The 25,931-nt window shown below is 41.5% G+C and overlaps 1 protein-coding gene across 8 annotated transcripts in view; it reads right to left on the bottom strand.

The window, feature by feature from the left end:
• Positions 1-25,931, bottom strand: part of LOC309616851 (zinc finger protein 836-like) — a gene marked incomplete at its 3' end in the record, with an annotated part of 476,825 nt that overhangs the window by 84,781 nt on the left and 366,113 nt on the right. For 4 of the 8 annotated variants that reach the window (XR_014237626.1, XR_014237627.1, XR_014237629.1 and 1 more), the window contains exons 1-2: positions 3,872-3,989; positions 2,171-2,380 (exon numbers count right to left, since the gene is read on the bottom strand). The exons of 1 other annotated variant lie outside the window; for it this stretch is intronic. Coding sequence is in view for 2 of the 7 variants with exons in the window: in XM_082368087.1 (XP_082224213.1) it covers positions 11,373-12,562; positions 17,227-17,353; positions 22,149-22,163 (1,332 nt within the window). Of the gene's footprint in view, positions 1-2,170; positions 2,381-3,871; positions 3,990-10,326; positions 12,563-17,226; positions 17,354-22,148; positions 22,240-25,931 lie in introns of those variants that run through there. 3 more of the 8 variants (XM_082368087.1, XR_014237628.1, XM_082368086.1) reach the window with 3 other exon arrangements.

Raw genomic sequence — 25,931 nt, 5'->3', positions numbered from 1 at the left:
TCTCTTAACCTCTCTGAACCTCAGGCGCCTCCACTGTAAAATGAGGGTAACACTAGGATCCACTTCATGGGTGGGAATTAAACACGTTAATATTCTTAAAGCCCTCAGAACAATGCTGTGTTCATACTAAGTGCTACTGGGAGGAGGAGGTTAAATAAACAAAATGCTCTTGGAAGCTTAAAAAAAAAAAAAAAAAAAAGTACATTGCCAGACGGTTCCCTGAGAAAACGTGAACGAAGTTCAAGGTGAACAACATGGAACGGCCTAAAAGGCCATTACACATGTGTGCACGCACATATGCACACAAAATGTTAGTAATTGTATTACTATTTAAACCATTAACATAATAGTATAAAAAAAATTCAAGGCCATGGAATATATTAAAAATATAATTTCTACTGCAAAAAGGTAAAATACATATAGTTTCAAAATCATGACGACTTTTATCTAAAGAATGGAATTGTACATCCATGAATGTATGCACACGCATGTCAACACTATATCAAGTGAAATGAAAGGAATATTCTCCGGACAAATTTTCAGACAATTTTTTCATCATCATTTTTATTCATGTGCATTTCAGGATCTTCCAGACAATGAAAATGTATCGATCACACTCAACTGCATTTGTCCACATAATTCCATGATGGGCTACTAAAAAATAACAGTAGAGACATGAAACAATAGCAGGATACTTTAATTCCAACCTCAATATAATAACTATATTAAAAAATATGATTTTGTCCATTTAGCCTTAGATAGGTATTAACAAAGGCAAAAGAGTTTCTTTTTTTCCACTAATAAAACTTTGACTCAAAATTGGAAAAGTTATTACTATTATACATTATTTGCACAGATTAATAATAAAATTATCATGATAGTAAAATTAAAAACTTATTGGACAATTAAAAATCATGACAAAAAAACATGGAAAAAAATATATTGTTATTAAGCAAGAATATTCCACCAAACATCATGATCAGAAGGAAACACCTGATTAATTCCCACTGAAGTTACAGTGGAGTGAAGGGGGCTGGCCAGGGCTCCTGCCGTTCACCACTGTACAGGGTGCCTGAGCAGGGACCACTAGAGGAAGTAACAGGGGGAAAACAAAGAGCAAGAGACACACAGAGAGTGTGTCAGAGCTGGAACTGTGAACATTCACAAATCTAAGGACGTGGAAAGGTGAAAAGTGAAAGGATGGAAAAAGATATTCAATCCTAGGGAGCAGGGGTGACTGCACAATATCAGACAAAATAAACAAAGGAAAAAAACTAACACAAGAGACAAAATACATTATGAAATGAGAAAAGGGTAAATTTACCAAGAAGCTATAACAATTACAAGTATGTATACACCTAACATCAGAGCTCCCCCCAAAATGAAGAAGCTCTTAACAGAAATAAAAAGGGAAATAGATAACAGCAAAATATTAGTATCAGATTTCAATACCTGAGTTTTACCAAGGCATGGAAACCAAAAGATCAATAAGGAAACAGAGCACCTGAACAACACTGCAGAACAATTGTACCTAACAAACATGTACAGAACACTCCACCCAACATCAGCAGAAAACACATCCTTCACAAGCACATGTGAAACATTCTCCATGACAGACCACATGCTAGACAATAAAACAAATCTTAACAAGTTTATGAAGATTCAGATCATAAAAAGCATCTTCTTGAACCACAGTGAAATGATACCAGAAATAAAGATCAGAATGAAAACAGGAAAATGCTCCAAAAGTGGAAATTAAACAGTTCATTCTTAAAGAAGCAATGGGTCAAAGAAGAAATTACAAGGAAATTTTTTAAATATCTGAATGAAAATAAAAACAACATGCCCAAATCTATAACAGGTAGTCAAAGACGTACTAAACGGGAAGTCCACACTGCTAAATCCTTACAACAACAAAGGAGAAAGATGCACTCTCTGCACTACTGCTCAAGAAACTATTGAACAAGTTAGCTAGGGTTATTGGAAAACGAAAAAAACATTGAAGTTATCCAAACTGGAAAAGAAGTAGCCCCCGTTCCCTGCAACTAGAGAAAGCCCGCGCGCAGCAACGAAGACCCAATGCAGCCAAAAATAAATAAATTAGATATAACATTAAAGAAATAAAAAATGTTTTAAAAATATACAAAAAATAAAATAAAATAAAAGGTACCATGTAGTGACAGATTCAATCATTTCTTGCCCCACATGTCCTCTCCCTACTCCTCTGCGCCATGTCAGGAAAAGGGAAGGGGGTAACTCACAACTTCGTGAAGCAAATCACTGCCCCCTGGCTAAACAGGGTTTGCAAATGGAAGTTATCTTCTGATAACAAATAATTACAAAATGCACAAGACAGGAGTTCTGCAATTCTCATCCTCATCTGTAAAATTAAAGAAAAATTAAATTTATTACATTTTAAAATAACAAATCATGGATCACAACTTAATCATCCATATGCAAACAATTCACCATCCATCTGCAGCCAGCTCCCACCACCTCCTTGCACTACAATGTGTTTCCACTTCATGAGGTTTATGTCTCCCTATTTTTTTATTTGTCTCTGTCTCTCTTCTTGCTCCCCTCTGCTCTCCTGCTGTCCCTGCCCTCCTATTTCCTCCCTCACACCTGTCCTGCCCCACTCTGCAGCCTGTTCCCCCTCGATCCTCTTTCTCCCCAACCCTTCTGATTGCCCTAAATCTCTATGTATTTTTGCCTCTTTCTTCCCCCACCTGCTCCCTCTCTGCCCTTCGGGTTACACCCCTTCTGTCCCTGTTACACTCCCTTCCTCCTCCCTATCTGGCACCTCAGATGGCTGCGCTTCCTTCCTGCTCTCTCTCTCTCTCTCTCTCTCTTCCTCTTCTCTTCTAGGCACACTTTGTCCTCTTTCTCTCCCAGCACCACGTTGCTCTGTAGCCCAAGGTTCCAACACTTTCATCCTCTCGCCCACTCTGTGTGAAGTGCCTCTCCTTTGTTACCCGCGTCCCGCCGCTGATCCAGGGCCCCTCTAGGTTGCTCTCCCATCCCTGGAGATCCGACTTTTTAAAAATGTACTTCTTTATTTTATTCACCTATTTCAGTGCTTAATCGCTTTCATTTCCCTGTCTTTTTACAAGTCCTCAGCCACCTCCTGTATTCCCATCGATTCTCCCTCATTCTTTTCTCGTTCTCTGTTTTTCATTTCTGTCCGTCTCTGTCTCTGCTTCTCCTGATCCCCCGCCCACGTATTTACAGAGATGGTGACTGAATAAGATGCCCGCGTATAGAAAGAGCAAATTTTCCAGCGAGATGGACTTGGGACGGAAGAACACTGGGTGTCACACGCCTGCCCAGGTCACTCCCCGCCCCCCACGCCGGGTGAGGGGAAGGGCTGACCAGGAAGGGGAGGCCGGAGGAGAAGGACCGGCCTGAGGAGACGCGAGGACAGACGGGCTGGGAGGGAGGGAGGGGGTTCCGGAGAGGGTCGGGCTCTGCAGAACCCCAGGACCGGGGAGAGGACGCGGCCTGTCCGGGAGCGGGGCGGCCGGCGCTGCCCTCCAGGGGCCGAGAGGGTGAGGCTGGGGGGCGCGAGTGCACCTCGCGGAAGGGGACGTTACATGGGGGGGGGGGCGGAGCTACTAAAGCGTTTTAAGCAGGAGAATGTAGTGAAAGGCAGTGTCTACGTGGACCGAAGGCAGAAAAGCCAAGGGCAGGGACCAGCCGCGGAGCGAATTCAAACCCAAATGAAAAGATACCCGACCCGTAACGGCGACGTCTGGATTTACAGGGATAGGAGGGCCGGATGCTGGGATTTTAGTTCCACAGTCACTCCCGACACCCTGAGGTTTGAGTAAAGGGGGCCGGGCAGCACAAATTTACACTTCAAAGGAGACACCACCGGCGGCTCGACCTTCGCTCCGAGCTCCCCACTTCCGGTTCCGTAAGAAACTGAGCGGAGTTAGAGGCAGGGCTTCCGGGGGCGGGGCCTGGGCGGAGCGCTAGCGGCGAGGGGCGGGGCGCTAGCGGCGAGGGGCGGGGCGAGGAGGGAGCCAGTTCTGCGAACGGAGCACCGGGGGTCGGAGAGGAGTTGGTGCTTCTCCGTAACTTGGAGTAAAAGCTTACAGTTGTGTGGGCTACTTAGGTGGGAAGCTAATATGTTTCCTCCTAACAAGCTGAAAACGGTTTCAATAAAAACCTGTTTTTGCCAGCAGGTTGCTCGCATGTCGTGGTCGTGAGGCTCAAGCAATTCAGTGGTTGGAAACGTGGGTCTCCAATGGGTTGCTGTGGGGCAGTGGTTGGATCCCGGAACAGTTCCTGCAATTAGAACTAATTTAAGCAGTTCAAGGAAACAAGAGCTGGACTTGCCTCTGTATTACACACTAGAATGAGAAATGAAAAAACACTCCCAGTGTAGAATGGGCCATTTCACAGTGACACTTTACAGAATAAGATTTTCCTTTCTATTCCTCGTTCAGCCAGGACTACAAACTCAACACTCTCTTGGTTCCAGACACTCAGAGAGAAAACCTAGCATCTGAGGATGGAGGACTAAGGCATATGATAATTTCTGTCACTAATCATTGCTTTTAAAAATGCAATACATTTTTTTAAATTGTTATAAATTGCCTTGTTCTTTTTGCTAGTGTTTTGCCTTTATTTAAAATCACATTCCGCTCCCCCCTCCCCCAGTTTTGATACGTATTTGACTTCATCACTGTGTGAGTTTAAGTTGTACAGCATGATGTTCTGACTTACATAGACTGAACTAATTACCGAAATAAGTTTAGTAAGCATCTATCATCTCATAGTCTCAGGATAAAGAACAAACTCCATTCACATACTCTGTCCCTAACATCTTTTCCCTTTACTTTTCTCTGTTCTTTAGGTGGAAATATGAAATTCAAAAATTCACATTTCTTATTAAAACTATGATGGCCACTTAAAAAGTAGGTACTATTTAGAAAAACATGTGAGACTAACGTTTCGCTGAAAACGAGACAAAATCTAAAAATGAAAAGGGTTTTGCTCAGTCGTCACCCTTCTTAGTCATCCAGCAGCCATGTTGCTACAAGCAAAGTAAAGACTAAGTGCTCATGGAGATAGAAGGGGCAAAGGACTCATCACATCACAAACTTCGCCCTCTGGACTTCCTCTTATGTGATGATGATAAACCTCCAACTTCTTTCAGTCACCGTTCTCCAGGTATTCCTGATGAGTATCAGGTGTTCCTGATAAATAGGATTATTATTTTCTGATGGGTATAGAATGAAGCCTTTCAGAAAGAATCTTGAATTCAAAATTTTGTGGCTTAGGACTTCTCTGGTGTCGCAGTGGTTAAGAATCCGCCTGCCAATGCAGGGGACACGGGTTCGAGTCCAGGAAGATCCCACATGCCGTGGAGCAACCAAGCCCGTGCGCCACAACTACTGAGCCTGGGCTCTAGAGCCTGCGAGCCGCATCTACTAAGCCCACGTGCTGCAACTACTGAGCCCATGCACCTAGAGTCCGTGCTCTGCAACAAGAGAAGCCACCACAACGAAGAGCAGCCCATGCTCACTGCAACTAGAGAAAGTCCATGCGCAGCAACGAAGACCCAACGCAGCCAAAAATAAAAAATAAATAAATTTTTTTAAAAAAACATTTTGTGGCTTAAAAAGACTTATGTAAACATCACTTATGTGATGAGTTAACAGCTGTTGAGCACATGTTGCCTAGAATTCACACCGTGTTAACAAAATATAGCATGAGAACGTATGTCAAATGTTCAGAATGTTAGGTTGTAATGTCACAGGAGTAAGGAATCCAGTGCCACAAATACTTCCATGACCATTAAAGCTACTGGTCAGTGAGCCTGTGCATTCCAGCACCCTTGTTTACACTGGCAACGTGGATTCACTCATCGTGTCAGCCGTGAATGATTCCCTCACTGACGATCCAGCAGGAGATAAAATCAATACCCTGCTTTCAGACAGCTTCTGTTCTATAAGGGACGGTCAAAAATAATTAAAGAAATTAAATAATTCAATAATACATGAAATTTAATGGAATGATGTGTGTAGAAAGTCAAAGGAGTCTACAGAATCTTAGAGAAAAACTGCAATTTGCAAGGTATCATGATATAAGAACACCCAAAAATCTATTATAATTGTATATACTAGCAATTTAAAAATGGAAACTGAAATTAAAAGTATATGTTTGAATGTTCAAAAAAGAAAAAGTAGAAGAAAAATGAGTAAATCTAACAAAACATTGACTTTCATGAAACAGTAATGAAAGAAATCAATGATGAACTTTTACTTACATTTACTTATGACATACCATATTGAATATGACATAGCATATTCACTGACTGGAAAACAACATAGAAATGATGTTAAATTACCCCAAATTGTCATACAGGTATAACGCATTTCCAACCTAGATGTTTATAGAACAACCAATATTATTCTAAAATTAATATGGAAAGGCAAAAGAACGAGAAGAGCTACAGTATCACAAAAATACTGAAGTGGCTGGAATCATTCCACATGATCTCAAGATTTCAAATATAGTAACAGTAATCAAGATTGTGTGGGATTTGTTGAGGGACAGACACACAGACCAAAGGAACAGAATGAGGAAAAGAGAACCCCACACAGCTACAAGTAACCTTTAACAACATGGGTGTGAGTTGTGCAGATTTACTTTTTTACACAGATGCCACAACAAATTTAATAATATTGAAAACATTTGAAACTTTGGGAGAATTGCCAAAATGTGACACACAGACACAAAGTGGCTGTCGGAAAAATGGAGCAAAGACTTCCTCCATGCAAAGTTGCCAGAAAACTGAAATTTGTAAAAAATGCAGTATCTTGAAGCACAATAAAGCAAATTGCAATAAAAGAGGTATATAACTGGATTGACATAATAGGAAGTTACCATAACCACAATTATATACGACGATAGTCGATTTAAAAATGGCAAGTTATACTCGTAAAATTAACGATAGATGTTGTGTGGTTGAAGGATTTAAATAACTTGGCTTATTAGAGTAGCAAAATGGTTAAGATACCTCTCTTTGAAGCCAGTCAACATGGATTCAATTTCTGATTTACCCACTTGCTGGGATGGGACTAAATAAGTCTTTAAACCTGTCATTGTGCCAAGCTGCTTCATTCATGAAATAATAAACAACAGTACTTTTCTTCAGAGATGAAAATCCAATATCTTATTATGCATAAAGCATTAATAACAGTGACTGTTACTAATCAAAATCAAGAACACTTATCAAAGAAAAATATATCATTTGAAGATGGGAAGAAACTCTTAAGTGGAGGATATCGGGTGTCAGTTGTCATGCTAAACAGAACAAATCTTTTCTCTGTAAGCTCCTCTGGCAATGAATGTGAATACATCACTGGGAAAGGACAGAATGACTTCCAGGAATTTGGCAATGGGGATTATCTCGTTGTCACAGACTATACTTGGATTCTTGCGATCTTTCTTTCTTATGTATCATGATATTTTCATTCTCTTCACTGCATGCTTCTTTACCTCCACACACTTGCTTTTCAAGCACCTGACCATAGCCAACTCCCAGAAAAAAAGATTTCAGGGCACCATTTTGCCATTTCAGTTCTTTCATTGAACTAAAGCCCCCAAATAACTCTTTCATCATGTTTACAGTACACCTACTTTGTGTCATTGCTTATATGCATTATCACATCACAAAAGTCCCAAAACAACCCACTGATTTATATACCCCTTGCTGCAAAACAAGGGAAATATGCAAGGGAGGAAATAATAATGCAAAAACAAAAAGTGTATAAAAACCATTTTACTATACTAGAAAATTAACGATGGAACATACTGCTTAATACTGTAATTTGAAATACAAATTTTAATAGTCTTTGGATAATTGATTCTCTAGTAAATTGTTTAGTTATATCACCAACTAAGCATTTCCAGACATTAATTTTTAGTAAACTAGTATAAAGATATCTTAGACAACTTATCTAAATAAAATCTTTACAGCATTTCCAAAAACCAAATTGATTTTTATTTTTTGGTGGTGCTGCTTAGCTTGTTGAATCTCAATTCCCTGACCAGGGATTGAACCTGGGCCACAGTAGTAAAAGCCCTGAATCCTAACCACTAGATCACCAGGGAACTCCCTACATTCTTTATATTCTTTTCCATTACAGTTTAACCCAGGACACTGAACATAATTCCCTGTGATCTACAGTAGGACCATGTTGTCCATCCATTCTATATATAGTAGTTTGCATCTACTAACCCCAAACTCCCGGTCCATCCCTCCCCTACCTCTCCTCCCCCTTGGCAGCCACAAGTCTATTCTCTATGCCTGTAAGTCTGTTTCTGCTTCATAGATAGGTTTGTTTCGGTCGCATTTTATTTTTTTATTTTTTATATTTTTTGCTGTGCTGTTTGGCTTGCGGGATCTTAGTTCCCGGACCAGGGATCAAACCTAGGCCGCCGCAGTGAAAGCGCCAAGTCCTAACCAATGGACTGAGGGGGAATTCCCTGTGTCATATTTCAGATTCCATAGATAAGTGATATCATATGGTATGTACCTTTCTCTTTCTGACTTACTTCACTCAGTATGATAATGTCTAGTTCCGCCCATGTTCCCGAAAATGGCATTATTTCATTCTTTTATGGCTGAGTAGTATTCCATTCTATACGTGTACCACATATATCCATTCATCTGTCCACATCCATTTTTTAGCAGCCGGCCAAAAAATAAAATAAAATAATCCAACTTGAACAATGGAATGTACATGTGGTGCAGGAAAAGAAATGGAATAAATTAGTAGCATGAAGAAAAGTGTGGTCTTTCCTAACCAAGAAAACAGGATTTTCAAGAGTAAACATCCAGTGTTTTATTAAAGAGTCTCACATCATTTTTTGATGTTTGACTACTTACAACTATATATTAAGATTCACCATAACCTCTTCTTATTTGGCCTATGTGGTGAAGAAGATCAAGTCTGAGGGCTTCCTTCTTTGATACCAAGTGGAAGTTCAAACCATAAGTGGTTATCCTTCCCTAAGCCCAATCCAGTAATCACCTTAATACATCAAGCCATTCATCATTCCCTGTTATGTCAAACCATTTTTTGAACACCTTGGTATTCTTCCCTGTCCCCCTAGAAAGCAGAATTACATAATAAACATTCTCATAACACTTCAACGTTAATATCAATCTAAATGACCAAACTAGCCTTTGCGTGGAGTTCCACCCTATTCCAGTGAATAGCCACAAGTGCAAACTAGCAACAACAAAAACTGTTTTGGTGGTGATATGTGAAATTTCTAGTTTATCTATCAAGCAAAAATCTTCCCATTGTATATTGTTTAGTGTTAAGAGAATACTCAGGAACACTGTTATTTTCAAATTACTGTACTGAATGGTTCAAGGACAAAAGTAAAACTGGATGATTTTAAATTTTTCTAATATTTTTTATGTGCTTCTATATTCCTATTTTTCCTTCATGTAAATCAAGGTGCACGATGTTAGATTTACTGGGCACAAAAAAGATCATGAAGAAATACATTCATACACCACATATTCATGAATAGGGATGAGGTTACACACACATTCACAAGGTAGAGTCACTTGCCCCCAAGACAGAAAACCAAGAAGTAATTGCAGTTTCACCCCTTGCAGGAATGTCACCTTAAACCAATCACTCTGGTACTTCCTGAACACTAGTGAGGTAATCTGCAGGATAAGACTAAGACTTTGGCACTACTTTCCCCCAAAAAAGGTAACCTTGCCTGGAAGAGCCTTTTCTTTTACTAGTAACATTCTTATCCCACCAAGTTACTGCCCATAAAAGCTTCCCAATTTGTACAGCACCGTTTAGGACCTCTTTAATTTCTAGGTGGGATACTGCCCAATTCATGAATCATTCAACACAACCAATCAGATCTTTAAATTTACCCTGTTCAATTTTTGCACGTCAGTAAAATTCAGAGTCTGAAATAAACTGCTATGCTACTTGCATTATAGCCATCTGAATATTCTGGAATAGAGTGTGGAGGGAATAACTCAAGTACAAATTATGAGTATATAATCCCAAAATTATATGTTGTTTGATTCCATATTTGAAAGAAATTGCTATAGAGTCTTTCCATCCTGACAGCCTAATGGTGCATTCTTAGCGTTTGTTGTAAAGCACCAAGACAGGATAGAACTGTGTTGGTAAAAGAAACAGGATTCCACCAGGGTGATGAGGAAAGTGATTAAATTTTATTACATCTGTGTGGTTTCTCTCCAGGATAAATATTCTGATATCTAGGGACAAGTAAGTAATAATTTGAAACACTGCCATATTTATTGCATTTTATTTTATTTACTTTTTTTTTTTGGCTGCATCGGGTCTTCATTGCTGTGTGCGGGCTTTCTCTAGCTGCTCTAGCTGCGGCGAGCGGGGGCTATTCTTCGCTGCGGTGCGCGGGCTTCTCACTGTGGTGACTTCTCTTGTTGCAGAGCATGGGGTTCTAGGCACGCGGGCTTCAGTAGTTGTGGCTCACAGGCTCAGCAGTTGTCACTCGCAGGCTCTAGAGTGCAGGCTCAGTAGTTGTGGCGCACGGGCTTAGTTGCTCCATGGCATGTGCGATCTTCCCGGACCAGGGCTCGAACCTGTGTCCCCTGCATTGGCAGGTGTATTCTTAACCACTGCCCTACCAGGGAAGTCCCTATTGCATTTTAAAGTATTAAGTATTTGGTGAACCCTCAGTTTAAGACACAACCAAAAAGCTTTGCCATATTCAGTACATCTGTAATGTCCTGTCACGTATAGATTATCTGATGATTGATGAAATGTGAGCCCCAAGTAAAGGTTTTTCCCATTCACTGCATTTGTGAGGTAATAATTTCCAGAATGAATTATTTGGTGAATGAAGTTGTTGCCTAAAGGCCTGGTCAAAGTAAATACATTTACCTGATATCTGTCCAGTATGACTTTTCCAATGAAGCTAAGATGTGGACACTTGCTAAAACCGTGGTTTAAAGTCCCTCACCAATATGGATTACCTGATAGTAAGTTAGACTTCAAAGTACAATAAAGGATTTGCCATACTCATTATATTTGTAAGGTTTCTCTCCAGTATGAATTTTTTTGTGCACCTTAAGGTACAAATTTTGACTAAAAACTATGAAACATTTATGACATTTCTACGATTACTGTCCAGTATGGCTTATGTGATGGTAAGCGAGGTTTTGCCACAGTCATGAATGTGCATGTTTCCTCCCACTATGAATCTCCCATGAATTTAAACTGTCAGTTTTGAATGAGGACCTTCCCATATATATCACATTAATATGGTTTCCCCTCTGTATTTATTATCTGATGTGTAGTGAAGGTTCAGATGTGAGTAAGGTCTTTTCAACACTCATTATTTTTGAAAGGTTTCTCTCCATTATGAATTCTCTGATGCTTTGCAAGGGTGGCTTTTTGACGAAAGACCTTGCCGCACTCATTACAGTTGTAAGGTTTCTCTCCAGTATGAATTCTCTTATGAACTGCAAGGTTTGATTTCCGACTAAAGAGCTTGCCACACTCATTACATGTGTGAGGTTCCTCTCCAGAATGAATTCTCTGATGAACTGCAAGGTCTGAATTTCTACTAAAGGCCTTGCAACATATATGACATTTATGTAATTTCTCTGCTGTATGGATTATCTGATGACGCCTGAGTTTTGAGCCCTGACTAAACGTTTTCCCACACTCATTACATTTGTAAGGTTTCTCCCCAGTATGAATTCTCTGATGACTTGCAAGGATTTGTTTTTGATTAAAGACCTTGCCACACTCACTACATTTGTAAGGTTTCTCTCCAGTGTGAATTCTCTCATGAACTGCAAGGTTTGATTTCCGACTAAACACCTTTACACATTCATTACATTTGTAAGGTTTCTCTCCAGTATGAATTCTCTGATGAACCATAAGGTTTGAATTTCGACTGAAGACTTTTTCACAAATATCACATTTATGTAATTTCTCTCTGGTGTGGACAATCTGATGTCTACTGAGGCGTGATCCCTGAAGAAAGGTTTTGCCACACAGATTACATTTGTAAGGTCTTTCCCTGGGTGCTTTCTGGTATTTTGTCAGTAATGATGGATGCATAAAATCACTCCCATGTATATTAGAAATGTTGGTTTGGACCCCTGAAGAAATTCCTTGAAGTGGTGAACATGAGGCATTACTGCTAATAGTCTTGTCAGCTTGATTAAACTCATCAATTTTCTCTTCACTTTTAAAAATATGCAGGTCATCCCGAAAGCTTAAGGCAAGGCTGTTTTCAATAAGCTCAACTCCTGCAGTACTTCTACCATGTCCATCTCTCTTACCAGTGAGATTTTGGTTATGGGTTATAGTCATGCCTTTGTAATTTCTTACCTCAGCTCTCCGCTGAGACACAAGGTCATAAATATTTTCCTGGACAACCTTGAGGTAAAAATGTTTGATTTCATTCCTTTCATGTCTTCGCAGCATTAAGGTTTGGAATACTTCTTCTCTATCAGTGTTTGCTTTTAGGTGTAATTTCTTGATCACATGGATATGAGAAATATCTAGAAGATACAAACAATCATATGTATCCTACACATTGTAATTCATAAATAAATATTTCAAGTTACATACATGATACTACACTAAAAATAGTACTTATTTCAAAGAGAGTTATGAAACTACCTACCATGATCTTAAAAACTGTAGCAACACAAAAAAAACAGGATTCTTGGGGCTTCCCTGGTGGCACAGTGGTTAAGAATCCGCCTGCCAATGCAGGGGACACAGGTTCGAGCCCTGGTCCAGGAAGATCCCACATGCCACGGAGCAACTGAGCCCGTGCGCCACAACTACTGAGCCTGCACCCTAGAGCCTGAGAGCCACAACTACTGAGCCCACATGCCACAACTACTGAAGCCTGCGCGCCTAGAGCCCATGCTCCGCAACAAGGGAAGCCACCACAACGAGAAGCCTGTACACTGCAACAAAGAGTAGCCCCTGCTCGCTGCAACTAGAGAAAAGCAATGAAGCAGCAACAAACACCCAACGCAGCCAGAAACAATAAATAAATAAAATAAAATAATAAAATAAATAAATTTATCCAAAAAAAAATGTAGTATATAATTAAAAGCTGTTAAGATAGTACAGCTTAAATGTTCTCACCACACAAAAAATACTGCACTTAAGCGAGTGGATGAAAGTGTTCAGAAACCTATTGAGTTAAACATTTTCCAATATAAACGTACACCAAATAATCACACTGTACACTTTAAAGTTACACCGTGTTATATGTTAATTAAAAGTCAAAATTGCAGGGAAAGGGACTTCCCTGGCAGTCCAGTGGCTAAGACTCCATGTTCCCAATGCAGGGGGCCCAAGTTCGATCCCTGGTCAGAGAATTAGATCCCACAAGCCGCAACTAAGAGTTTGCATGGTGCAACTAAAGATCCCACATGCCGGACTTCCCTGGTGGCGCAGTGGTTAAGAATCCTCCTGCCAATGCAGGGGACACGGGTTTGAGCCCTGGTCCAGGAAGATCCTTTAGCCTCTGGTTTAGATCCTAATGATGCAGAAAAAGCATCTAACAAAACTCAACAGCCTTTCATGACAAAAACACTCAATAAACTAGAAATTTAAAATATTTCCTGAATCTAATAAAGGACATATATTAACAGCCCACAGCTACCATCATTCTCAATAGTGAATGACTTAAAGCATTTCCTCTAAGATCACGAATAAGAAAATACCTGCTCTCACTATTTTTAAAAACATATTACCAGAAGTCCTAGCAAGAACACATGGCAGGGCTTCCCTGGTGGCGCAGTGGTTAAGAATCCACCTGCCAATGCAGGGGGCACGGGTTCAAGCCCTGGTCTGGGAGGATCCCACATGCCGCGGAGCAACTAAGCCCATGAGCCACAACTACTGAGCCTGCGCTCTAGAACCCGTGAGCCACAACTACTGAAGCCCGCATGCCTAGAGCCCATGCTCTGCAACAAGAAGCCCGCACACCACAACGAAGAGTAGACTCTGCTCTCCAACATTAGAGAAAGCCCACGTGCAGCAATGAAGACCCAACACAGCCAAAAAAATAATAATAAATAAATAAATAAAATTTTTTAAAAACTTTTTTTCAAAAAAAGAACACGTAGGCAGAAGAAGAGATAAAAGTTATCTAAACAGAAAAAGGAAGCAAAATCACCTCTATTGACAAACGACATGATCTAATATGTAGAAAACCCTGTAGGTTCTGCAAAAGAACTTAGTAGCAATAACTTAGTAGAAGGAACTCAGAAAAACTACAAAGTTGGAGGTTTCACAATTATTTCAAAATTCTTAGAAACCTAAATAAACCAAACTGCTGTGGTACTAGCGTAAAGACAGACAGAGACCAGTGGTGTAAAACAGAGACATGAGAAATAAACTCTTGTGTATATGGTCACATAATGTTCCACAAGGGTGTCAGGACTACTCAAAGGGGGAAGGGCTGTCTACGCTTTTAACATGCTTTAAAATTAGGGAGAATGAAGAATGGCACACACAAGTGACAAAAAAAAAATGGCATCCACAGCAGTTTACTCCACAGCCTAACAGATAGGAAGATGTGAACTTGGATAACGTTATCCCTAGAAGAAATGCTTATATCATCTACTGAGGCTAAAAGTGGATGGTCATTAGTATATGGGAAAACACTGTCACAGTACCCTGTAGACATTTGTTTGTGACATTCCTCACAAAAACAAAAACTGGAAAGACTTAAGCAGTCAGGTTCTCATGATACTTTGTATAATGTATCCTAGAACATGCTAACCATTCTACTAAGTAGCTTCAAGTGGTGATTTTATATGAAGCCAGAAATATGAGGGAAACTATTCTCCATGAAAAATTTTCTGCTACCCAGTAAAATGACTCCATAGAAAGTCCATCAGAATCTGTTCATTGGGGCTTCCCTGGTGGCGCAGTGGTTAAGAATCCGCCTGCCAATGCAGGGGACACAAGTTCAAGCCCTGGTCCGGGAAGATCCCACATGCTGCGGAGCAGCTAAGCCCGTGCGCCACAACTACTGAGCCTGCACTCTAGAGCCCCCAAGCCACAACTACTGAGCCCACGTGCCACAACTACTGAAGCCCGCACGCCTAGAGCCCATGCTCCGCAACAAGAGAAGCCACTGCAGTGAGAAGCCCGCACACTGGACCAAAGAGCAGCCCCCACTCGACGCAACTAGGGACAGCCCACGTGCAGCAACGAAGACCCAACACAGCCAAAAAACAAAGAATCTGTTCATGAACTATGGGTGAATTACCAAAGCAAAGAAACTAGATAAAATTTCAGAACCTAGGACTATGTATTTCTTTTTTTTAAATGAATTTATTTATTTATTTATTTATTTATTTATTTATTTATTTATTTATTTATTTATTTTTGTGTCACCAGGGAAGTCCAGGACTATGTATTTCAAAAGCAAGTTTCAGAGGCAAAATCATGCAAACTTAGGAGAATACAAAATCAGGAAGATTACGCATTCGCCGACTAGGTAGAGCAGTACACAAGTGAAAAAAGTACAAGATATGTTTGTCAGATATTATAGGACCTTCAGATAGAACCATGCACTCTACCCACAGATGCCAAACAAAAAGCCTGAAAGATGCACATATTCCCCCCATGAGGGACTGGGGATTAAAAAGAGGATCTCGGGACTTCCCTGGTGGCGCAGTGGTTAAGACTCTGCGTTCCCAATGCAGGGAACTAGATCCCACATGCATGCCACAACTAAAAATTTGCATGCCACAACTAAGGAGCCCTCCTGACGCAACTAAGACCTGGCACAAGGTTTTAATAAATAAAATATAAAAAATAAAATAAAATATAAAAATATAATGAGTAATAATAATAAATATAAAATAATAATAATAATAAAATATAAAAAATAAAATAAAATAAAAAAATTAAAAGAGGATCTCTCTGTACACTGTCCTTACAGTTTTCCTAAGTAACAATAACAGAAGATCCAACCAACAGGGTTAGTACACACATCCCTGAACTGTGCGGCAAGAGGAGAACAGAAGAAATGGCAAGAGGAGAACAAAAGAAAGTAGACAGGACTTGAGACAGCTCCATGCAGGTTGTGAGGTGCCAGAGGGAATCAAAGAGCAGCCAGTGTTTTCCCATCTTCTGTCTGGGTCTTCTAAAAACATCCAATGGGGATGGAACCAAGAAAGGTTCAGGGATTAGTCTGGAGGCATCAGCTCTTCACCATGTGGACTGAGAACTAAGCATCCAGTGGAATCATGCCCTGAAGGGGAGATGAGGGGGCAGGAGACCCCTTTAAAAAATCCCACCTCATGCTCCTCAAAGTCAAGCAACAACTAGTTCACAGGGAACAAGATGGCAGAGTGTGGTACATCACGATAAAGACTTTGCCTTTGTCTCTGGTACAGCTGCAGTACCACTGGAGGGTAAAAGAACACATTTTACATGTTGAAGGACAACGTGATAAGTTGGGGAGAAGAAAAATTTCCTCTGAGGGTTCACAATAATAAATTATCTTCTGTATTCCCACAGAACTCTCCGATGAGGGGAGAGTTAACCAAACACTATTAATAATGAGGTTTCCTCACGGCCTTTCTGAGATCTCACCTAGGTTCACACTTTGATACATGCTCAGAGGCATTCACATCACTCTCAACAGCCCAGCACTCTTTCTCTTGCTACAAAGTGAGTAAAATATTCAGCTGAGAAACAGAAATCCCTCCACATAAGAAGAAAGAAACGTGATTTCCTGTGACTTTTCCAGAACTCTAATTCTTTGTTCAACTGAAGATTACAAATGAATCTAGAAAAATATTTCAAAAATTCATCCACTTTTCCCCTCCTTCTGAATACACACGGAACAGTATAAAATGCACAAATGTAGCTCACTTCCTAGAACTCCTAACTCAAAAAACACAGGAGTAGAAAAATAGGAACGTGGGTATATTAAAAGTTTGCCATTGAGCTTTACGAATACATAAGCTCTGAAACAACCCCTGATAAATCATGAAGTGGGGAGATCATCTAAGGAAAGGTAGGATTAAACTCCTGATGCCACATCATGAAGCTTTTCAATGTCTGAGATAACAGGGATTTCGGATCAGTCAAGCAAACAGGGCCTCCCAAGAGGCCCACAAGAGAAAATGGAAAGATACCCAAGGGCAGAGCCCAACTTCTAGAGGGAAGTTATCCTCACCCAGGGAGAGCAGGTTCCTGTAGGTCTCCACCATCACGTCCCTGTACAAGGCCCTCTGACCAGGGTCCAGGCATTCCCACTCCTCCTGAGAGAACTCGATGGCCACATCCTCGAAGGCCAACCGTTCCTGAAATGAAAACACATTTCACCAAAGAGCCCTGAGGAGATTCTTATTTTCACACAAAATGAGAAGAGGACAAAGGAGTAAGGATCAATTCAGTTGAAGTAAATATTCTGACAGATCCATGTAAAGCTATTTGAAGGAAACTGTCATTCTCTAATTTAATTTCTTAGGCTTTTTCTTAACATTATGATATCCCCCATCTATCAATGGATTTTTTTCCTCTTGTAGTCAATACATAAAATACATACAAATAAAATTCAACAATGGATTGTCTATGGAGAAGTGTTACATATTATATTTTACACACTGACTGATATTTAATATCTAGATAAGCTACACTATGAGTGGTATCCTCAAGGATGACAGAGTCAGCAGTGGCTTTTTTTTTTTTGGCTGCATGGGGTCTTAGTTGCATCACTCGGGATCTTCATTGCAGCATGCGGGAACTTTCGTTGCGGTGTCCAGGATCTTTTGTTGCGGCGTGCGGGCAATCTGCTGTGGTGCACAGGCTCCAGAGCGCTTGGATTTCAGTAGTTGCGGCTCACGGGCTCAGTAGTTGTGGCGCATGGCCTTAGCTACCCTGCGGCACGTGGGACCTCAGTTCCCCAACCAGGGATCGAACCTGAGTGCCCTGCATTGAAAGGCGCATTCTTTTTCTTTTCATAAATTTATTTACGTATTTATGTATTTATTTATTTATTTATTTAATTTTTGGCTGCGTTGGGTCTTCGTTGCTGCACGCAGGCTTTCTCTAGTTGTGGCGAGCAGGGGCTACTCTTCGTTGCAGTGTGCGGGCTTCTCACTGCGGTGGCTTCTCTTGTTGTGGAGCACGGGCTCTAGGAGCACGGGCTTCAGTAGTTGTGGCATGTGGGCTCAGTAGTTGTGGCACACGGGCCTAGTTGCTCTGCAGCATGTGGGACCCTCCTGGACCAGGGCTCAAACCCATGTCTCTTGCATTGGCAGGTGGATTCTCCATCACTGCGCCACCAGGGAAGCCTGGAAGGCCCATTCTTAACCACTGGACCACCAGGGTAGTCCCCAACAGTTGCTTTAAAGAAAAGTCAAAATCTTAAATTATGATAAGGGTAGCAACAGCAATGATTAAAGGTGTTTGCATATTTAACATATACTAAGCATTACTGCAAATGCTTTACAGGTGTAAGCTTTTAATCATCATCAGAGCTCATTAGAGAAAGGTCTGTTCCCAAGTTACAGAGGAGAAAACTGTCAGAAACACACTGAGAAACTCAATTCAGGTCAAGAAACGAAGAAACAACACACAAACACATAAACTAAGGAAGTTCGGCTCTTGATCTGAACATCAAGAAGAAAAACTTAAGTAACAGAAAGAGAATTAAAAGTACACTGATAGAGAGTCACCTGAGAAAACTTAACCTCAAGGTGAACACCACGGAAGGGCATAAAACGTCATTATAGATGTGGACACGCACACAAATGCACATAAAATGTTAGTAATCTTACTACTATTTGAACCATTAACATGATAGTGTAAAAAAATACAAGGCCAAAGAATATATTTAAGATACAATTGGGGGACTTCCCTGGTGGCGCAGTGGTTAAGAATCCGCCTACCAATGCAGGGGACATGGGTTCGAGCCCTGGTCTGGGAAGATCCCACATGCCTCAGATCAACTAAGCCCCTGAGCCGCAAGTACTGAGCCTGCACTCTAGAGCCTGCGTGCCACAACTACTGAGCCCGTATGCCGCAACTACTGAAGCCCACGCACCTAGAGCCCATGCTCCACAACAAGAGAAGCCACTGCAATGAGAAGCCTGCACACCGCAACGAAGAGTAGCCCCCGCTTGCCGCAACTAGAGAAAGCCCGTGCGCAGCAACGAAGACCCAATGCAGCCAAAATAAATAAATACATAAATAAATAAATAACTTATTTATTTATTTTTTTATGTGGGATCTTCCCAGACCAGGGCTCGAACCCGTGTCCCCTGCATTAGCAGGTGGATTCTTAACCACTGCGCCACCAGGGAAGCCCAATAAATAACTTTTAAAAAAAAGATATTCCATGCTAAAAAGGGCAGAGGTGACAATATTATGTCAGACAAATTTAATTAAAGAGAAAAACTGACACAAGACACAAAGGGTATTATATAATAATAAAAGATACAAATCACCAAGAAGATATAACAATTATAAATATATATATATATATATATATATATATATATATATATATATATATATATATATATATATACATCTAACATTAGACCTCCCCGCGAAATGGAGCAAACATTAACAGAAACAGAGAAAGAAATAGACTAGAGCAAAATGTGAGTAAGAGACTTCAATACTCTAGTTTTACATATGCATGAGAACAAAAAGAAGGTCAATAAAGAAACAGAGGACTTGGACAACACCATAGAACAACTGTACCTAACAGACATGTACAGAACGCTCCACCCAACAACAGCAGAAAACACATCCTTCGGAAGCATTCTCCAAGACGGAACACACCTTATACAACAAAACAAATCTTAACAAATTTAAGATGATTGAGATGATAAAAAAATATCTTCTCCAAACACATTGAAATTGCGAATTCCCTGTCGGTCCAGTGGTTAGGGCTCCGTGCTTTCACCGCCAAGGGCCCAGGTTCAATCCCTGGTCAGAGAACTAAGAGCCTGCCAGCCGAAGCGGCCAAATAAATAAGCACAATGAAATGATACTAGAAATAAAGAGCAGATGGAAAACAGGAAAATCCCCCAAATGTGGAAATTAAGCACCTCATTCTTAGAGAAGCAGTGGGTCAAAGAGGAAATTATAAGGAAACGGGAAAAATATCTGAATAAAAATTAAAAACACAGCATACCAAATTTATCACAGGTAACCAAAGCGGCACTAAAACGGAAGTCTATGCTGATAAATGCTTACAACAAAAAAGGGGAAAGATACACACTCTGCACTACTGTTCAAGAAAGTAATAAACTTCCTAGCGAGAGCCATTAGACAAGAAAGAGAATTCTAAGCTACTCAAATCGAAAAAGAAGTAAAATTATCTTTTCTTTTAGGTGACAAGGTTATGTATGTACAAACTAAAAAGGTTCCACAGTAAAACAACTATTTCAAAAAACAACTTTACAAAAGCTGGAGCATAAAACATCAGCACGCAAAAATCAGTTGCATTTCTGTATACAATGAACAATGTCAAAGAAAATTAGAAAACAATTCAATTTACTATAGCATCAAAAGGAATAGAATATTTAGGAAAAAATTAGCCAAGGAGGTGCAAGACTTGTACACTGAAAACTACTAAATGCTGCAAAAAGAAGTCCAAGGAGATACAAATAAATAGAAACAAACCCTGTACTCGTGGATTGGTAGACATAATAGTCTTAAAATGACCATATTACCCAAAGTGCTCTATAGATGCAATGGACTCCCTATCAAAATTTCAATGGCAATGTTTGCAGTAATAGAAAAAATCATACTAAAATTCATATGAAATCTCAAGGGATTCCAAGGAGCCAAAATACTCTTGAAAAAGAAGATGGAGGCCATCATATTTGGATTTCAAAATATATTACAAAGTAATCAAGATGATGTTGTACTGACAGAAACACAGACACATAAACTAATGGAACAGATGAGAATATCAAAAACAAGCCTTTGAAAATATATAAAATGTATAGACAAGGATGCCAAGATTACAAAGGGGAAACTGCAGGCTCAATAACAAATGGTGCAGAGAAACTAGATCTATTAGCAAAAAGATGAAGCTGGAAACCTACCTACAGCAAAGGTAAAAACTCCTGTGTCATAGAATACAACCCAGAGTAAAAAGACAACCTCTGAGGGACTTCCCTGGTGGCGCAGTGGTTAAGAATCCGCCTGCCAATGCAGGGGACACGGGTTGAAGCGCTGGTCCGGGAAGATCCCACATGCTGCAGAGCAACTAAGCCCGTGCGCCACAACTACTCAGCCTGCGCTTTAGACCCTGCAAGCCGCAACTACTGAAGCCCGTACACCGAGAGCCCATGCTCTGCAACAAGAGAAGCCACCGCCATGAGAAGCCCACGCACCGCAATGAAGAGTAGCCCCCACTCACCGCAACTAGAGAAAAGCCCACATGCAGCAACAAAGACCCAATGCAGCCAAAAATAAATAAATAAATGCATAAATTTATTTAAAAAAAAAAAAGACAATCTCTGAGGAATGGAGGTAATGAAAATGATATGAAGAATTTCCAACTGTCAGAGATTTAGGTTGATTTCAAGACTAAATTTGCTGATGGACTAAAACACCCTCTATCACTGATGTCTGTTTCTGAACTTTCCATTCCATTCCCAATCATTAAAATTTGAAGTCAGTGATTCACTCGTTTAGCTTAATTGCCTTAAAAAAGTCTGAACAAATTGCCCATAATTGGTATGATTTCCAGATTTTACCAGGTATTGTGCATATTAGTATCTGACCTCCATGTGCAGCTTCTTTATCCTGGTTTACAGAGAGCGGACGCTGCATCCAGATGGGGCCCTAAACAATCCCTGCTGCCCAATAGCACTGACACCACATCTCTAATCCATGGGTGTGAAGCCCTGCCCAGGACTGCACCCAGTGGAGCCTCTTCACAAGTTCCAGGTCACTGGGTCATGGGGAGACGGGATCTAAGTGGAGATGACAGGCCCTGAGGGAAGGAACCGGGTGACAGTGAATGTACAGGTGTCAGGCTGGGATACTTCAGAGTCAGAGATTAGTGAGTCCAAAGAAGGGCATTTCAGGAAGGACAGACAAAACAATCAACTGAGAAAAAGTCTTTACCTGAAAAAGAGTCATTCCAGGCTCCTTTTCTTTCCTCTTCCTCCTCTTCCGGGCTTCCTACCCAGGCAGCAATACTCTTTAGAGGTCTATCCTGAGAGTTGAAAACAGGCTGTTTAATGCTTGGAATCAACACACCCCCTTCCTGAGTCACCACCACACACACAGGGAAGACCTCAGCATGTGGAACAGACAGTCCCCTGCTGCCCACTGTCCCAGGAGGGGCTCAGGACAGTAAACTCCTACACAGAGACCAACAAGGGAGTTTCCCACCCTTTCCTTCAGATCAGGCTCCCCTCCTGGTGAGGCCCTCACGTACACAGCAGCAGTGGGCACCTCAGCTGGACCCGACGACCCCCTGCAGGTCACAGACCAGCCCTGATCCATCCCCACGCAGAGCAGAGCCCCTCAGCCTCAGCCCAGATCTCAGCCCTCAGGAACGGGGGGACCCAGAGTCACGATGCTCAGTGAGGGATCCGGATTGGAATCACCTGGGGCACCTCAAATATTATTGAGGTTGGACCCCACACCGACAATATTAAGTGAAATCTCTGGTCAAAGGGTACCAAACATGTATATGAAAAATGCCTCAATGATCTAACGGAAGCCTGTGTTGAGCACCACCCACCGTGGCCCAGTCCAGCACACCTCCCACTTTCTTTATTTTTCTAGCTTTATTGAGGTATAATTGATAACTAAGAATGGTGTACATATGAGTCATCGAATGTGGTTATTTTACAGATGTAAGCACTGTGCAATAATAATCACAATAAAGTAACTTTCAATTCCACCCACTCACAGTAATCTCTGTATCTGTGTGCTGAGAACACTTAAGTATTACTCTCTGGAAATTCCAAGTATATAATAACACAGTGGATTCACTATAGTCAGCATGCTGTACATGAGATGTGTATGTTGTACACATTTACAACTGAGTGTTGTATCCTTTGACCAACATCTCCCCAGTTACCACACCACCCAAACCCTTGTAAGAACCTTTATACTCTACGGCTCTATAAGTCTGATATTTCTACTTTCCTCAAAAAATGTCTGTCTTTTTCTGTCATAATAATGTCATCATTTATGGCTGACGTGAATTTTCTACATCCATTCACTTGTCAACAAACATTTGGTTCTGTCTACATCTTGGCTGCTGTGAATAATGCACTAATGCTCACTGGAGGGCAAATAGTTCCCTCACTAGAATGATTTTGTTTCCTCTGGATAACTAGCCAGAGGAAGGTGTCATACACTGTCTGCCTGTTCTATGTTTAATTTACTTAGGAACCTCCACATTGTTTTCCATAAGACCATAGCATTTATATTCCCACCAACAAAGCACAGGGGTTCCCTATTCTCTGTACTCTGTGTGTGTGTGTGTGTGTGTGTGTGTGTGTGTTTGAGACAGGTAGGGAGAAGACAATACAAGCAGCAGCACTGGTCTGGCAGCAAGAAAGTAGCAACGGCACCTTCCCAAGGATGATCCTATGGACTGCAGATCATTGCGGTATTCCTGGCCCTCTTGGAAAAATTCTCAGAAAAATCTTTCCCTACATCAACGAACTTAACGGCCCTTCTCAGGTTCCGTCCACAGACAAATACCCAGCAGAATATCCCTAATGAAAACCATCTGCCGGGCTTCCCTGGTGGCGCAATGGTTAAGAATCCGCCTGCCAATGCAGGGGACATGGGTTGGAGACCTGGTCCGGGAAGACCCCACATGCCACTGAGCAACTAGGCCCGTGCGCCACAACTACCGAGCCTGCGCTCTAGAGCCCATGAGCCACAAATACTGAGCCCTCATGCCACAACTACTGAAGCCCGTGCACCTAGAGCCCATGCTCCGCAACAAGAGAAGCCACTGCAATGAGAAGCCCGCGCACCGCGACGAACAGTAGCCCCAGCTCGCCGCAACTAGAGAAAGCCCGTGTGCAGCAACGAAGACCCAAAGCAGCCAAAAATAAATAAATAGTTATTAAAAAAAAAACAGTAGAACTTTAAAAAAAAAAAGAAAGAAAACAACCTGCCATTTGAAGCTCAGTACTCATAATTTCCCTTCTGCACACAAATGAACTTACAAACTCTCATGGGGTCCAAAACAGTCTCCATAAAACGCATAATGATCCACTAATCCTGCTATAAAATATCAGAAAACATTCCAAACTCTAATAAACCATGCCTGAGGGAAAAATATACATGAAGACACACAAGGAATCACTAGATGCAAAACACCATATTTTTATTCACAGTGACCACATACCAAACACTGTCATCTCCAAAAGTACATATAAGAAAGATGTTTCCAATGATGCACATGCTGCAGTAAGAACCCAACATCTCCTCCCAAGGAAACGCTCAAAATGCTCTTTTGTATCATTCATAGTGCATCTAAAACTTTCTTCATTTGCAATCCAAAGTACTAAAAAAATACCAAAAGTAACCCACAAAATGATCCCGGAAATTTCCCCTGTATTACTCTAAAAATTGCACACTAACTCTTGGCCTTCCAAAAGAACCAACACAAGACACCTGTGGAGTGGATGCGGTAGGGCACGCTCCAGCTCCATCTCCTGAGGACAAGGCACCCATCCTCCTGCACCCATCCTCCTGCGGGGCTCAGCTCAGTCCACACTTCTAACCACATTGGAGGAAAATGTTTCTCTCAGCCTAAATTCACTCCTCCTCACGTATGACCATGAAATACCCGAATAAAACAATGCACAGAACCTCAGTCTCAGCAGCTAGGTCCCAGGGAACCTGACATGAGGCACTAGGCCACCTCAAAGCATGCAAGGCACCCACAACTACCCATAAACCCACTTCCAGGTGCTCCAGCCAGAACTGAGACACCCTCCACCAACAATTCAACACATCCCTTGAGCTCACAAGGTACAGGTGCACACACCATTCATTGGGCTCGTACTGATGCCCCCACTGGCTGCCAGGTCCCTCCTACAGTCCCCAGCAGGCGCCCCTCCAATTTCCTCATTCTCTATCCTTCTTCTACGTGAACACAAGGAAACGGGGGGAAAAGCAAAAAGACCTCTCAGCAAAGGCATCGCAACAGGAATAAACATAAGCTGTCACCGAAAGGACACTGGCCGTTCAGTATGGAGGTCAAGAAGTCGGCCCTCCTGGGAGAACTGACCAGAAACCGGGCACATTATGGAGTCTAGTTTCAAAGGACATTTGAATTCAGCGAGGGAGACGCAAAGACAGGCGGTCCCCAAATTTCTTGTCTCCTGTTCCCCCCATGCACAGGTAATTAAAAAATACCAGATACCCTAGCTCCTTGAGGGGGTTCTCCTTTATGCCCCATTAGGGTTGACTTCTGCCCACCCTTAGCACAGTGAAATCACTATCCCTGATTCTGAGCAGATGACCTGCTGGAAGGCAAAGCTCCCGTCCAAGGTGGCGACTGGTCCCTGGAGGTCCACAGCCTGGAACACTGGGGGCCATAGTGGAGCCGTGACACAGCACACTAAACGTGAGGACACCTCAGGACACTGCATGAGGACGCCAATTCTGTAAGGCTTCTTTAGGACTCCCTACATCTTTCTGACTTATTTTGAGTAATTAGGTAGCCACATGGGAAAGGACCAATTACAGTTGAAAAGTCCAGAATAAATATGAGCACCATCCTCATCACCTACCAGGTTCCCTTGGTCTCCACTGGGGATTACTCAGCCCAACCCACAGTCCTAGCGTCTAAACACATCCCCACAGTGAGATGCTGCCATCAGCCTGGAAGCAAGAGGAACACTGTGAGCCCCTGAATGAAGGAAA

This window comes from Balaenoptera borealis (genome assembly GCF_965194805.1).
Source record: "Balaenoptera borealis genome assembly, chromosome: 19".
Classification (NCBI taxonomy): Eukaryota; Metazoa; Chordata; class Mammalia; order Artiodactyla; family Balaenopteridae; genus Balaenoptera; species Balaenoptera borealis.
Note: the sequence above shows the minus strand (reverse complement) of the source record. Positions and strands in the feature narration are given on the sequence as shown.